Below are 15606 nucleotides of genomic sequence, written 5' to 3' on the forward strand. Positions count from 1 at the left end.
TCCTCTCCATAATCACCTTCTTCTCATTTCTTCTCACCAGTTCCACGTGAGTGAGCTGCTGCGCCAGGGCGTAAGAGTCGTTGCAGACGGAGAGCATGTCCTTGTGGACTGGAGGAGGCTTGTTGCTCTTGAAGGCCACCGGCTTGTCCGAGATGTGGGAGGCCTTCACCTTGATGATGCTCTCCTCCCCCTGGCTCATCAGGGACAAGCGATGGCTCAGCTTCTGCAGAACTTGGTTCAGGGTCTTCCAGTAGGCCTGGAGGGGGAGGAACCAGTCAGGATTTAGAACAACATCAAATTGATTTGGCTTCATGGTGGACGTCAAGGAGAATGGTGGAGTACAAAACAAGGAACCTGGAAGTCCATTTATTAGCGACTTAAATGGAGGGAAATTATTTAGAAGTAGCAAATATTTTCGTGCATAACGCGCAATTGTGTACAGACACCGTCCGACTTCTGAACAAGATCGTTCGTAAGTTGAATTTATTCATAAGTTGATTCAGTGCTATATTGTGTATGTTTAAGGTTTATATAAGTAACCTGTATTGTTTTATTCTAACAAATAAACATTTCATAAAATAGTATGCTCTTTAAAGATAGATACATTTAAGTTCAACTTACTTTTGGAAGATGAGCTTCAAAAGTTAGGCGACTTCCTCCGTCGTAATAAAAAGTGGCCGAAAGAAAAGCGTTCCGACCATTTTCTCAACCGCATCAAGCTTTCTTTTAATGAATGTGTACAGCCAAGATAACACTAAGAATCAGTGATATTTTTTTCAGCCAAGTCATGAGTGACATTCGATATTAGATCACGTCTATGTTTAGAAGTCACACATGATCATATGCCCTTTCTGTTGGAATAATGTACATAAGTTCTTCAACTTTACTATAATCTATGTGTATTATATGTTTGCTTGAAATATTGTGCTTACAAAATAGAATGTTCTCACTCAAGTTTTTCACTGCACCCTAGAGAGAACTAACGGTATGAATCAGTTACAGATTTGACCGCAGGCCAAGGTTCTTTCCTGAAAATAGCGTAAAGAGAGTTTGTCATATTTTAAATAACAAGTTGTTGTGCAAGAACTGGTTTCAACGGAATCATTTAACCTTCAAACGCACCCCTTCCGTTTAGCAGTTGAAACCACATTGTAACTACCATTGTAATTACCTTTCTAACTAAAAAGGCAAGCAGAGGGAAGACTGCTTTGGAGTGAGTAGGAGGATTGTAACTGAAGCGGTTTTCCGTTCACTTCCCTTGCAAGTAAAACCATACGCAATTCTTTGTGTCTTTGTATGCAGGTTTTGTTACAAGTGTTGGATTGAACCTGATAATTTCTGAAATCAGCTTTAAAATGTTCTGCTTTCTTAATTATTCCTTATTGATAAGCAATGGAACATCGACATAATCCTTCGGTTTCGGATTAAGAATGATACAACCGACGGATATTTCGTGCAAATGTGATGAAGCGTTTCCGAATTTCGAGGTCAGTGTGGCTTCCGAAGGAGCACGTGCCGAGGTTGCTCGCCCTCTTTCTTTTTCCTGCCGTCCATCCATCCTTCCTTCCTTCCCTCCCCGGAGGCCTCTCGCACAAACACTCTCTCTCGACGTCCTTCTCTCCTCTCGTGCGAACGTTGTGTAACGCTTCATCGCGGCTACTCGTGCTCGCGGTGACGCGGCGCTCGGGATTTAGCCGAATCGCTTTCCTCGTCGCTGCTCGTTATGCAATGGCGAGATCCGAGAGATGCTCGCGAACAGTTACTGACTGAGTGAGTGAGTTCAGACACCTTTTTTCATGGTCAAATTTAAGCACTTTTTAAGGACTTTCAAAGCCAAATTCCCAATGTCTCTAGAACCCTTCCATCCATCCATTAACTGCACCGCTTATCCTCAGTAGGGTCGCGGGGGTGCTGGAGCCCATCTCGGCCATTGTCAGGCATTGGGCAGGGGACATCCTGAACTGGTTTCTTTTAGATTAAAAAACATAAAGATAAATAATATTATTATTTCTTAACCTGGATGGATCTCAGTTAAACCAAAATAAGGAACAAAATGGAGTCCATTCCTGCACAAAACCTGAAATAAACAAGGTTTGTCTTCTGTGTTTTGTACCAGGCTGTAGGAGACTGGTTACCAGCAACTTCTGATACATTCTGTAACCGTTAACTTCTATCCATCCATCCATTATCTGCAGTGCTTATCCTCAGTAGGGTCGCGGGGGTGCTGGAGGAGCCCATCCCAGCTATCTCCAGGCAGTGGGCAGGGGACACCCTCAACTGCTTGCCTTTATTGTCATTGATATCCACGTTGTGAAACATTTTATGGATGGAGATTAACCATGGCACTCCAGGGTAGAACATGTCCTAAAGACTTTAAAAGAGTAGTTTGAGGTGTCCTTAGAAAGTTTTAAATCAAATATTTTTTTCTATTAAGTATGTGTTAACAATGCCCAACTGAGTTTCAAGAGCCTTTATATATTTTTTTCCACTGCACTCATCTGCTTTTATCTTACTTTTATCATCTGTGTTCCGGCCACGAAGCGCATTACACTGTAGGGGAGGAGGCAGGGGGGTTTTTATCTCAGGATGAAAATGTTGAAAGTAAGAAAAGGACTGTTTTAAATACGGTCCAAATGCCAACCCATCCATCCATTATCTGCAGCGCTCATCCTCAGTAGGGCCGCGGGGGTGCCGGAGCCCATCCCAGCTATCTTCGGGCAGTGGGCAGGGGACACCCTGAACTGCTTGCCAGCCAGTCCCAGGGCACACAGAGACAGACAACTCACTCGCTCATTCACACCTAGGGACATTTTGGTTAAGCCAATCAACATAACATGCATGTTTTTGGAAATGTGGGAGGAACCCGGAGTGCCCGGAGGAAACCCACGCAAGCACGGGGAGAGCATGCAAACTCCACACGGGAGGTTCGATCTCATGACCTCATAACTGTACTGCGCACGCGCTAACCATTGCGCCGCCATGCTGCCCGTCTCCAGTACCATTAAAAGAAAAAAATCCAGTGTGAATCATATATTTTGCAGTGACACAAATAGAGTACACATGTGATTTTCAATAAATTATCAAGAAGTATAATTTTCAGATCTTGAGTAAATTACAAATCAAATTGGTTAAAATTGACAGTAAAATGTAGGTGACATTTTCAGTGGCAGGAAGTTCTTCAATTAATAACGCTATCTTATTTTATTTGCATATCCCATCATAAATGTCCAAAATGAATACGGAATCCTTGCAGTAATACACATTTCAGCGCCCTGTTCAGGTGAAGCATGCACCGGTAATCTTGGGTGTGACCCTTTATAGGACAATACCGTACAAACTCATGCCAGGAATCAGAAAGCAGTGTCTGTGTCATTTTTAAGCAGACTTGTGAAACATGGCAACAATTTCAAGCATTTAAAACACACTCTAATCCTTGTAAACACAACATTCCAGGATTTGAAGCATCTGTATGAACCTTGGAGTGAGAGAGTGAGTGAGTGAGTGAGTGAATGACCTCATCGCAGGGGGCGATCCTGTGGATGATGTCTTTGAGGAGCCCCACCATCTTCTCCTCCTTGAAGTCTGAGGGGAAGGTTTCTGTCCACTCGGTGAGCAACTGGAGGATCTTGGGGCCAAACTTGCGCACTTGAGCCTGTTTGTGGAGGACAACAATTAATATATATATATATATATATATATATATATATATATCTACACAGCATCATCTCCAAACAGAAAAGCAGCTTCAGCGACAGACTGCTGTCACAGTCTTGTTCCACGGACAGACTGAGATCATTTCTTCCTCATGCCATGCCATGAGGCTCTTTAACTCAACCCGGGGGAGTCAAAGCCCACATGAAACCCCACCCCCACATTTGCATATTACCCTATTCTTATGACAGTGTGTAATTTCCGTAGTACTATTTAAATACTCTATAGCAAAACGTTATATTGGCTATTTTTGTATACTATTTCTTTTATTTTTCAACACAAGGATACTGATGGAAGTCTGAATTTCCCTACCTGGATGAATAAACTATCTATCTATCTATATATATATTTTTTCAATATTTCATACTTTTTAAATATTTTATTTATATATATATATGCTCAGTAGCCTAGATGGTAAGGCGCCCGCTTTGAGACTGGGAGGTCGGTGGTTCGCGCCCCGGCCGAGTCATTCCTAAGACTTAAAAAGTGGTCGGCGGCGCCCTCTGTTGGCTGCGGCTGCATCGGCTCGCTACAACGGGTCAGGTGCAATCGACATTTCGTTCTGTGTACATTGTTACACAGAATGACAATACAAGGAAATTATTATTATTTATGTGTTATATATTAAATAGTTTTTAAGGATACATCTCATATATTTTTAAATAACATATATATTTTTTTAAACATAATTAATGTATGATATCATTATTGAAGTATATCTTTTATGTATGTATTTTTATCTATCCATCTAGGGCTTGTAAAGGCACCATTTTCTGTGGTGTGTCTTGGGCAAGTACAGCCTGGTGGCATCCATCCTTCTCCAGGCCAACTAGTGTTTCCACCTGGTAGACCTTTTGCATGTTAGGCAGAATAATATATCAAATGATAAATATCAAGGATTTTCTGTGTATTACTGTATTTATTACATTATTTTTTTGTTAGATTTTTTATTAGTTTTATATACAGTATCTCATTAGGTATTTTTTTTAATTACATATGTGTATATTTTTTTAAATGTATTAGTATTTTTTTTTATCATGGATCATTTTTAATTAGTATTATATATTTTTATTAGTATTTAGTATATATGGATATTGTCACGGTTGCCATGGCACCCAATTGGCCCCGCCTGTGTGGCACCAGCTGCGGCTCATTGACAGACTGGCTTTTCGTCTTTTTAAGCTCAGTGCTCTCATTATTCCTTTGTCAGTCCGTCAACGAACCTCTGCCCCGCAAGACATGGGTTCTGACTCGGTCCCATTTTCCTGTTGGTATTTCCTGTCTGGTGTTTTTCCCGTTTATTTTGTCCTCTTTATTATCGGTTTTCAGTTTTGCTCCAGTCTATTTTTGTCCGGTTTATTATTCTCTCCAATTTTCGTTCCTGTCTAGTTTGTCCTTTTTATTTTCGATATCCTGTTTCATTATTAATCCTGTCCGTCCGGTATCGACCCCATCCGTCAAATATCTTCTCGGACAATTGGGCTTCCTGTCTTTCCACGCCAGACCGCTGCCCAACGTGCATGACTCTTCATTCCCCGTAAAAAAAAAGGCCTGTGTGAGAACATCACGCGTTTGGGTCCTGATCCTGTTCCGGTTCTTGACGGATATATTTTGAATCAATTAGTATTTACCATACATTACATCGATGTATTCGTTTTTGTATAGTTTGTCATTGAGATTCAGATTCAGTATATTTATAGTCATTGTCAAAAATGAGCATCCGTCCGTCCACAAATAAAAAACAAAACAAAAAACAAAACAGAATAAAACACCAGAATACTATAATTTATACATATTTTCTAAATAATATTGATCTATTTCTCTCCGATATTTAGAACAATATATGATATATTTCTAAGGCACAGGTGTCAAACAGGCGGTCTGCGGGCCAGATCAGTGGTTTAAATCTAGCCCCAAAACAGTGAGAGAAGTGCAAGAGGAAAATGAGCAGTCGTTTTAAATATTTCCACCGGATGTCACCCAAGCCAGTTAACACTTGCAAAACAATTGTGCTCGTATTTTTCTCTCACTCTCTTCTTTTTGAATTTTTTTCTCCCTCTCTTTCTCTTTATTTCTCTTTCCCCTGTTCACTCTCTTTTTCTCTCCTCCCTCTATTCCTCTCTCACTCTCCAACTCTCTCTCTTTTCTCTTTCTATTTCCTGTCTCTGTAACTTACGCTGTCATTATCTTTCTTTCTATTTTTCCTCTTACCTTCTCACCCTCTCTTTCCCTCCCCTTTTTTGATCTGACTTTGTCTCTCTTTTTCCCCTGCTCACTCTTACTCTCTTTCTTTTTCTGACATTTCACTTCTCTCATTCTTTTTATCTTTCTCTTTTTCTTTCTCTCTTCAATTCTTTCTTTTTTTTCTTTCTTTATATCTCAGTTCTGCTCTCCCTTTCTCTCACTGTAACTCTGTCTTCCTTGTTCTCCCTATGTGTTTATGGCTTTCTCTTTCTCTCTTTTTCTCCCTCTGTCTTTCTCTAAAACGTACAAGTCCGGCCCCCGTGATAGCATTTGTGGCCCCCAGAGTTTGACAGCCCTGTTCTAAGGAATCCTCCAGTTCTTTGAAGGAGCACTGACCGTATCGAGGGGGATCCGGTCCAGATGCTGCTGCTCGATGCAGAGCCGGCAGACTCGTGCAAGAAGTTCCGTAGGGGGAAGGAAGAGACGGGAGCTCAGCAGGAAGGTAAAGACGTAGGCTTTCTGTTAAAAAGGACACCTTAGTCCTCGCCGTGTCCACGAGACACACGTGGGGACATGCACATAGGGACGGATAATGAAAAGAAGAATGCAATCGATCTTTATTTGTATCTCCCTTAAACACGTGAAGTCTCAGAGGACTGTAAAGAGTACTGAAATTAGTAGATAATATTCATCATAATGTTATACTAAGACGGCGCGGTGGCTAGCGCGTGTGCGGCATAGTTCTGTGGTCATGAGATCAAACCTCCTGTGTGGAGTTTGCGTGTCCTCCCCGTGCTGGCGTGGTTTTCCTCCCACATTCCAAAAACATGTCAGGTTGATTGGCCTAACCGAAATCTCCCTAGGTGTGAATGCGCGAGTGGGTTGTCTGTACCTATGTGCCCTGCTTTTAGTTCAGGGTGTCCCCTGCCCACTGCCTGAAGATAATTGGGATGGGCTCCAGTACCCCCGCGATCCTACTGAGGATAAGCGGTGCAGATCATGGATGGATGGATGGATGTTATACTAATTTACCAATGTTATTACAGTTTTTTTTGCTGTCAAATGATATCAATTAGCATCAAATTATGAGATGGAGCCAGCAATAACAAAACAATCTCATATGGAAAGTAACAGTTGATTTTGCTCAATGAAGTCCTTTTTCTCATTTTAAGCATTACCAGTTTCTGAAACTCGTGACAAAAAGTTATCGGACAGCAGGGAAGACAACGCTAAAAAGCCATAAAGTTGCCTGCCCCATTTTTCACAACTTGAAAGGCAATAAGACGACTCATCGCAAAAAAAAAAAAAAAATCATTGTTGCAAAGTATTAAGGATTGATCATCAGAATATAAATAAAGGAACGACAGTTTATTATAAATCTACTACTAACATTCATTGCATGTATTTGACATGGCTGTTTTCCATCTGCCATCCGTATGTACCTGTATTGACTCATCTTCATTCATGCAATGCTTGCTACAAGCCATGTGAACTCCTCTTTCCACCATGCTTTACATTTTGTAGCGTCATCAATTTTGTTAGCTTCTTTTGAATCTTTCTTCTGGGGCTGAGGTTTAGGCTTGATTCCTGTCCACTTATCCCTATTTTTTTGTGTTTTCTGACCGTTCACTTTGGAAAATCACGACCTTATAAGGCTCGGGAAAGTCCGAAAGCACAAAGTTATTCGATGCAGGCTTATGATTGGCTGCCGAGTATGCAAATTGCCAGACGAACCGAAATTCTGACATAATGAAAAGTCTTTCAAAAGTAAACTTTGTTTCTTATGTATGTGTTAGCAATACCCAACTGAGTTGAAAGAGCCTTTTTATATCTTTTTCACAGCGCCTAGAAACAAATAACTGTGCCGTTTCTTCTCAAGGTTTTTTCGTTTTCCTCATGCTGAGGTTATTGAGTTTTTCCTTGCCCTCATGTAGGTTTCAGATCAGGGGAGTCATAATAGTCTGTGGTTTGCAATAATCTGCAGTCTGTGCAGCCCTTTGATACTCCCTGTAAACAAGGGTGTCACAAATAAACATGACTTGACTTGACTCATGCCGAGGTTTTGAGTTTTCCCTTGACCTCGTGTAGGTATTAGATCAGGGGATAGTGGCATAATAGTATGTAGTTTGCAATCATGTGTGGTCTGTGCCGCACTTTGAGACTCCTTGTGATTAAGGGATATACAAATAAACAGGACTTGACTTGACTCATGCTGAGGTTTTGAGTTTTCCCTTGCCCTCATGTCGGTTTTAGTTTAGGCGATGGTGTCATAATAGTCTGTAGTCTGTACTAGTCATTGATCTGTGCAACCCTTTGAGACTCCTTGTGATTAAGGGATATACAGTTCAAATCAACATGACTTGACTTAAACCTAAAATTCTGTTTACGAGATAGTACATGTGTTTTTGAAGTATTTTTACACCACTAATTGGGCAATTTATGAATACTCAAACTTAAGTAAAACGTGCAAAATTCCTACCTCGGGGTAGTAGTCAGCAGTAGGTACCAAATTCTGGATGAGCGTTTCCAGGGACGCAGAGCCGATGGGGGGTCCGTCGGCCAGGCGAGCGGCGGGCCCCTGGCCCTCCTGGGGGGCCACTTCCTCTTCGGGCGGAGCGCAGGCCAGATGGGGGCTGAAGACACTCGGGGTGGTGAACATACTGCCTGAGAACGCGGTCTGGGGCATTCCTAGCTGCGAAAAAGGGAAACGATAGCTTCAAAAAGGATGCTCCGTGTTTGGTCCTCTATTTATCGGGGGACACAGAGGACCCCCCCGTGGCCCCTATTTCACCAGCTGTGCCGTCTCCCACAAGACCCAATGAAAATATGGGTCACTCAGTCGCCAAGGAAACCAGCCGTAAAGTAAGTGCCTGTCCTCCATTCCCGTCCCGTAAGTCCTTTAAAAATTCAAGACGGCGTAAGGGGAAACCCGTGCACGGACACTATAAAGTTACAGATGGTGTCGTGTTTCCTGGAGGTCCGATCGGGAGAGAAAAAAAAGGAGATGGTGTGAAACACGTCGGAAGTTATTAAGATGATTACAATGCTTCTTAGGACGCTTGTCTGTCACCAGAGGGGCGGGGCAAACAAGAGGTTCAATGTAAATGTAAATGGGCTGCATTTCTATGGCGCTTTTCAAGTCAATCAAGACCTAGAGAGCTAGAGAGAGCTAGAAAGAGAGAGCAAGAGCTAGAGAGAGAGAGAGAGAGCAAGAGCTAGAGAGCAAGAAAGAGCTAGAGAGAGAGAGAGAGAGAGAGAGAGAGAGAGCGAGAGCTAGAGAGCTAGAGAGAGCTAGAGCGAGAGAGTGAGAGATAGATAGATGTCTAGATAGATGAATAGATATCTAGATAGATGGATAGAGAGAGATGTCTAGATATATAGAAGAATAGATGGATAGATAGATAGATGTTTAGAACGATAGATGTCTAGATGTCTAGAGAGATAAATGTCTAGATAGATAGATAGATAGATAGATGTCTAGGGCTATACATGTCTAGATAGAGCAATAGAAGTCTAGATAGATAGATTCTAGATAGATAGATGTCTAGATAGAGAGATAGATGTTTAGCTAGATAGATGGATAGAGGTCTAGATAGAGATAGATAGATAGATAGATACCATTGATAGATAGATAGATATCATAGAGAGATAGATGTCTAGATAGATAGATGCCTAGATAGATAGATGTCTAGATGTCTAGATAGATAGATGTCTAGATAGATCGATTCTAGATAGATAGGTGTCTAGATAGAGAGATGGATGTCTAGCTAGATAGAGAGATAGATAGATGAATAAAAAGATAGATAGGTAGATAGATAGATAGATCTTGTCTTGCAATATGGCATTGCAAAGTCGACAATTTCTAAACAGTTGTTTAGATACACGTTTTCTTAATATTTTAGGTATTTTTTTTATGGGTGGAACGGATTAAAATACTTCCCATTGTTTCCTATGGCAAAAAAAATTCAGTACTCAACCAGGAACACATTGTGGTTGAGGACCGAGGTACCCACTGTATATGTTTTCTCACAATTTCTGAAGGGGCCCTCGTAAATCAGTGCACTTTATCGTCCGTAAAAGAGGGTAATATGTTTTTTCTTTTTAGAGCGCAAAACAGCCACAATGACGAAAGTATGCGATTATAACGCCGCAACCTTCGAATTCTTTTCTCAGGGACTGTGGATAAAACAGATATGACCTTCAGTCATTTTCACAGAAAATGTTGTCCTTCGCCTCGGTCCAGATAAAGATTGGATTTTCTTCGTAGTTTTTCGCCTCGTTACACCTTTCACACGTACTCCGGTTCGTACGCATACTCGGAAAGTTTTTCAGACGACAACAAAAGGAAATAACCACGGCGTGACTCTGTCATTATTGTTTTTGGGGCGACGACACGCCCGCCAGACAACGATAAAGAGAACTCCAGACAGAGTTTTTTGTTGCTATCAATCGAGTCATCGTCGGAAAATAATCAGTAAGTCAGTAATAATAAGTAAACGAGAAATTCGTACTTTCGGATTTCAAATTTTAGCCTTGAGAACAGGAAGGAACAGTTCAAACTGGCGCTTGCGTGGTCTTCTGGTTGCACCTCATTAATATTTAATGTAAAACGGTTTAAACATTGAATTTACAGTAGCATAATACTGCTAGGACTGGCTAGCTAGCCAAAATTGTCATTGTAGCAACAACTCAACTTCCAAGTGCTAGCCTCATTATCTGGTTATGTCTCATAATATTTTTACTTAAAACTGAAAGATAAGGCAAAATCGGATAAATCAGTGAATTTACAGTAGCTTAATGCTAGCATGGGCCAACTAGCGAAAATTGTTATTGTAGCAACAAATATATTTCCAAGTGCTAGCATCATTATCCTGTGACTTCTCGTTAATATTTTTACATAAAACTGAAAGATAAGACAAAATCGGTTAAAACATTGAATTTACAGTAGCTTGATGCTAGCATGGGTCAGCTAGCGGAAATTCTCATCGTAGCGACAACTCAATTTCCAAGTGCTAGCATTATTATCCAGTTATATCTCATGAATATTTTTACGTAAAACTGAAAAGTAAGACGAAATCAGTTAAAACATTGAATTTACAGTAGCTTAATACTAGCATTGTCTAGCTAGCAGAAATTGTCATTGTAGCAACTATTATATTTCCAAGTGCTAGCATCATTATCCTGTGACTTCTCATCAATATTTTTATTATAAAACTGAAAGATAAGACAAAAAACTGTTAAAACATTGAATTTACAGTAGCTTGATGCTAGCATTGGCTAGTTAGCGGAAATTGTCATCGCAGCGACAACTCAATTTCCAAGTGCTAGCATCATTATCTAGTTATGTCTCATTAATATTTTTACGTAAAACTGAAAGATAAGACGAAATCGGTTAAAACATTGAATTTACAGTAGCTTAAAACTAGCATTGTCTAGCTAGCAGAAATTGTAGCAACTATTATATTTCCAAGTGCTAGCATCATTATCCTGTGACTTCTCATTAATATTTTTAATATAAAACTGAGAGATAAGACAAAAAACAGTTAAAACATTGAATTTACAGTAACTTGATGCTAGCATGGGCTAGATAGCATACATTGCTAAAGTATTTTCTTGAGCTAGCCTCATTATCTGGTTACATCTCATGAATGTTTTACGTGAAACTGAAAGATAAAACGGGAGAGGATTGAGAATGAATTTACAGGCGCTTAATGCTAGCGTCGTTTAGCTAGCTAGCTAACTGAAACGGTCATTATTTCGACAAATAAAAACTCATAGAGTTTGCTCTTCTTTTTTTATTATTTGTTGTGGAAAATGGCTTCCTTGCTTTTGGAAGGGGGGGAGGGGCTTAACCTCTAACAAGACAGGATGCACGCCCCCCCCTCCCCCAATTTAACCCTTTGTTAGCTTGTCCGGGTGCATTTAGCTACACATGCATGAAGAAGTCAGGATGGGGGAGAACGGGGGGAATTGGGTCTGCGGGACAAAGACGAACTGAACCATTCTCACAGGAAACCCGAGAAGCCTTTGACCTTTCACATACGGACCCCCCCCCCTCTCCCCTCCATTGAGGTAGCTCAACAAAGGGGGGGGGTTGGGGCTTTAGAGGTCACCAGTTAATGGGACATAAAAGTAAGGTTCTCAGGTTTCTTCCTGGATTTCGTTGATGACTAGTATTTTGCTTATTTTTCAAATGTTTTTCTGTTCTACTGTAATCCCTCGCGACTGAGATCCATTATCCTCCATCTCGTATTGCTGGTCATTTTCACCGTGCGGGGCAGCTATATTTTTTCATTCTTTTGGCCTAGAATGAAAAGCACCCGCAGTTATGAGCCATTATCCCCTGTCAACTGTAAGGAGGGACTGGAAGAAAGGGCAATCCATTATCCCTACAGAGTACATTTTTCTCAAGTCTAGCGGCCTCATTTTGTCTCTATGTCCACCAGAAAGTGAAATGCACTCAGACGATCCTAAATTGGAGATAGCAAATTTATCATTTGGGATGGCCCGCTTCACCACGCGCAAAATGAACAGCACCTGTTCGTCGATGATCCATTATCTCCTGTTGACTATTGCTTAGAGAGCAAATTTTGTGTCATGTGTGGCAGCCTTTTTTTCCGTTTATCCACCTAAATAAACAGTTGCAATTGTGATCCAATATCTCCAGTCAATGTTTGCTGCAAGTGGGGCACTTTTGTCGGGCCTGTCTTTATTTCCGCCTAAAGTGAACCTCACTGGTGTAGCTAGCGTCCATTATCATTGCACATTGCTACAAACTGTGGCTGGCAAAACTCTGTATTCTGGGCTGGCATCTCTTTTTGTTCAAAATGAACTGCACTTGTATAGCTGTGATCCACTATCCCCAGTCGACAACTGCTGCGAGTGGGGCTCATTAATCAGGCCCGACAGCTCTTTATTTTTTACCATTACTTTAGTTTCCCCAAAAATAAACTGCACTTGTGTAGCTTTGACCCATTATCCCATATTTGCATATTGCTACAAGCTGTGACTGGTAAATCTTTTTTCTATCCACTCAAAAATGAACTGGACTTGTATGACCACGATCATTATCCCCAGTTGCATATTGCTGCAAGCGATGACCGGCAGAGTGCACTGCCAGAGGCCCATTTTTGCAGTTTTTCCAGCCTAAAATGAGGTGCACTCAATGGGCCAAAATCCATTATCCCCAATTCCATATTGCTATGACTGGGGACTAGCAGGATGCACTTTTTTTCAGAAGGTGTGTCGTTCTGGCCTGCCTAAGATGAACTGTTTTGGCCGTGATCCTTTATCCCTGGTTGGCTATTGCTGAAACAGGTCGCTCTTTCGAATAAAAATATCCCGTGACTCGAATCTCCTAAATTTAGCGAATCAGGAAATGGCGGTGACGGTTTCACAATGCATCGCTCCAAACAACAAACGCATCTTCCTCTTTTTTTGTTTTTACATCTTTGAAAATGACTTCCGGAAAGGCTCTTCCGTCACACACTCACTCCGATTTTCAATCAATAGCTTCCAAACGAGTCATCAAAACAAAATAGAGGAATCTAAAAACGAAGCTTCCGAATGCTGTCTGGGGGGCGGAGCTAAAATGAGGAAACACTGCAGCGACAAGGAGGATTGAGTAACCACAAAGGAATTTTGGAGCCCCGCCCCCACCTATTCTCCACCAATGAAATGACACATGCCGAAACATTTCTCAGGGAAACCCTTTGTGACACCTGTTACGTACTTGAAATAGTACATGTAAAACTTAACTCCAAAAGGGCCAAAAATATACAGATTATTGAAATAATGAATATCTGCAAGCCAGCTAATGCTAATATCAAGGTAATGATACCGTGTTGGCTGAAAAGGAATGTTTTGGACATTCAGGTGTTTGTTTATCTATGCATACAGTATCTGCACCGCTTATCCTCAGAAGGGTCACGGGGGTGCCGGAGCTTATCCAGCTATCTTCGGGCAATGGGCACCCTGAACTGCTTGCCAGCCAGTTGCAGGGCACAAAAAGACAGACAACTCACTCACTCATTCACACCTAGGACCAGCCAATTATGTGAGAGGAAACCCACGCTAGCACGGGGAGAACATGCAAACTCTGCAAAGGAAGGCTGGTAGCTGGATTTGAACCCATGACCTCAAAACTGCGCCGCGGACTGTGCTGCCCATTCAGGTGTCTAAATGTGCAATATTTAATCTTCCTCAGTTTTATACAAAACATTTCCGAAACGAGATAGATATCAAACTTAAATGAAATAAAAGGAAAAAGGAGGCTTGTGATAATTGAGTTGAAATATTTGTGTTTTCTCTTTGTATTTGTTGCAATTGTTTTTCAAATTTGAGTGTTTAAATATGTCATGATTACTGTGCCCGCTCTTTTGGCGCCAACTGCCGTTGGATCCGTTTGGCTCCCTGTCCCTACTTAAACCCAGTCCTGTCAATGCCATGTTGTCAGTCCGTCTGCGAACCTCAGTGAACACTTGGCAAGCCTTTTTGCATCCTGACTCCCACACGTCCCTTTTTTGCTCCCGTCTGTCCCCGGCTTCGACGCATTTTTGATCCTGACCACGCCTGCTCTCCCGTTCCGGCTTCCGACCTCTGTTTGTCCCAGACTACGTCTTCTCTCCTTTTGTGGCTTATGATTCGCTTCCGACCACGTTTAGCTCTCCTGTCCCGGCTACCGACCCGCTTTTCCGTCTCTGACACCGCCATCGCTCGCCACGGAAGATCCACGTTCGGAGCACCATCCGAGTACCAGGGCGACTTGTTTCCCGCTTCCAGCGAACACCGGATGGTGGGCGCAGCGCTTTCTCTTCCTCCCAATAAAAACTTGTGAGAAACGCAACGCAAGTGGGTGTTGTCAAAAATAGATATTTTTTAATTCTTCTTATGTTTTATCTTTCAGGGTAATATCAAATATCAGTCATATGAATGAATGATTATGTTGGTAAATTGAATTATTGGATAAATGAAAAAAAAAGGATTTCAATCAAAAAGTAATAAACTAAACTGAAAAATAGTCTGTGTAACATAGTGTAATAATCTGTGAAGCCCTTTGAGACTCTTCGTGATTTAGGGCCAAACAAATAAAAATGACTTGACTTGACTGTAAGTAGTAATCACGATAATTGAATTTGAAAATGGAATTATCATAAGGATTATTCAAATAGATGCATGAACAAAATAAAAATTCATTTCAATCTTCAATCCATGTATTCTGAAATGAAAAATGACTGCAATACGTCATTACGGTAAAAATAAATGTATTACAGATGAATCGAATAATAGGATGAACGGAAAAAAAATCTATTTAAATCCAAGTATTCTGAATCAGAAAATGATGTCACCAAACCATAGGGGTAATTTACAATCATTTGGTATCAAGAAAAAAAAGAAATATGAAAAATTAGGGTGTGTAAAAGAAAAATACCTTGCAAATCTCTCCAAACCGCACAAAATAAAAACTGTTGTTCTAGTAACAAAAGAAAATTATATGTAGAATTAGTTTTCTTGATTTTCTGCTTTTGGATTGATTTCTTTTTATATTTTCAAATGAAATCTTTCTGGTATTTGTCAGGATCACAACGGAGACAAGACCCACCTGCATTGCGTTTCTCACAGGTTTTATCGGAAGAAAGAGAACGGGTTGCGCCCACGATAAGGTGATTGCTGGACGCGGGAAGTAGGTCGCTCTGGACGCGGAAGTGGGAC

At 41.1% G+C, this 15606-nt stretch overlaps 1 protein-coding gene across 2 annotated transcripts in view; it reads right to left on the bottom strand.

Annotated features, from left to right (window-relative positions):
• LOC148360293 (ras-GEF domain-containing family member 1C-like) overlaps nt 1-15606 on the bottom strand; it is a 40539-nt gene that overhangs the window by 14231 nt on the left and 10702 nt on the right. The window contains exons 2-5 of one of the 2 annotated variants that reach the window (XM_088343846.1): nt 8375-8583; nt 6292-6414; nt 3515-3652; nt 38-256 (exon numbers count right to left, since the gene is read on the bottom strand). In XM_088343846.1, coding sequence (XP_088199972.1) covers nt 38-256; nt 3515-3652; nt 6292-6414; nt 8375-8581 — 687 coding nt within the window. In that variant the 5' untranslated portion in view covers nt 8582-8583. Of the gene's footprint in view, nt 1-37; nt 257-3514; nt 3653-6291; nt 6415-8374; nt 8588-15606 lie in introns of both variants that reach the window. The other variant, XM_088343845.1, reaches the window with a different exon arrangement.

Source organism: Urocampus carinirostris, chromosome 9, assembly GCF_059441175.1.
Source record: "Urocampus carinirostris isolate Australia breed hairy pipefish chromosome 9, RoL_Ucar_1.0, whole genome shotgun sequence".
Classification (NCBI taxonomy): Eukaryota; Metazoa; Chordata; class Actinopteri; order Syngnathiformes; family Syngnathidae; genus Urocampus; species Urocampus carinirostris.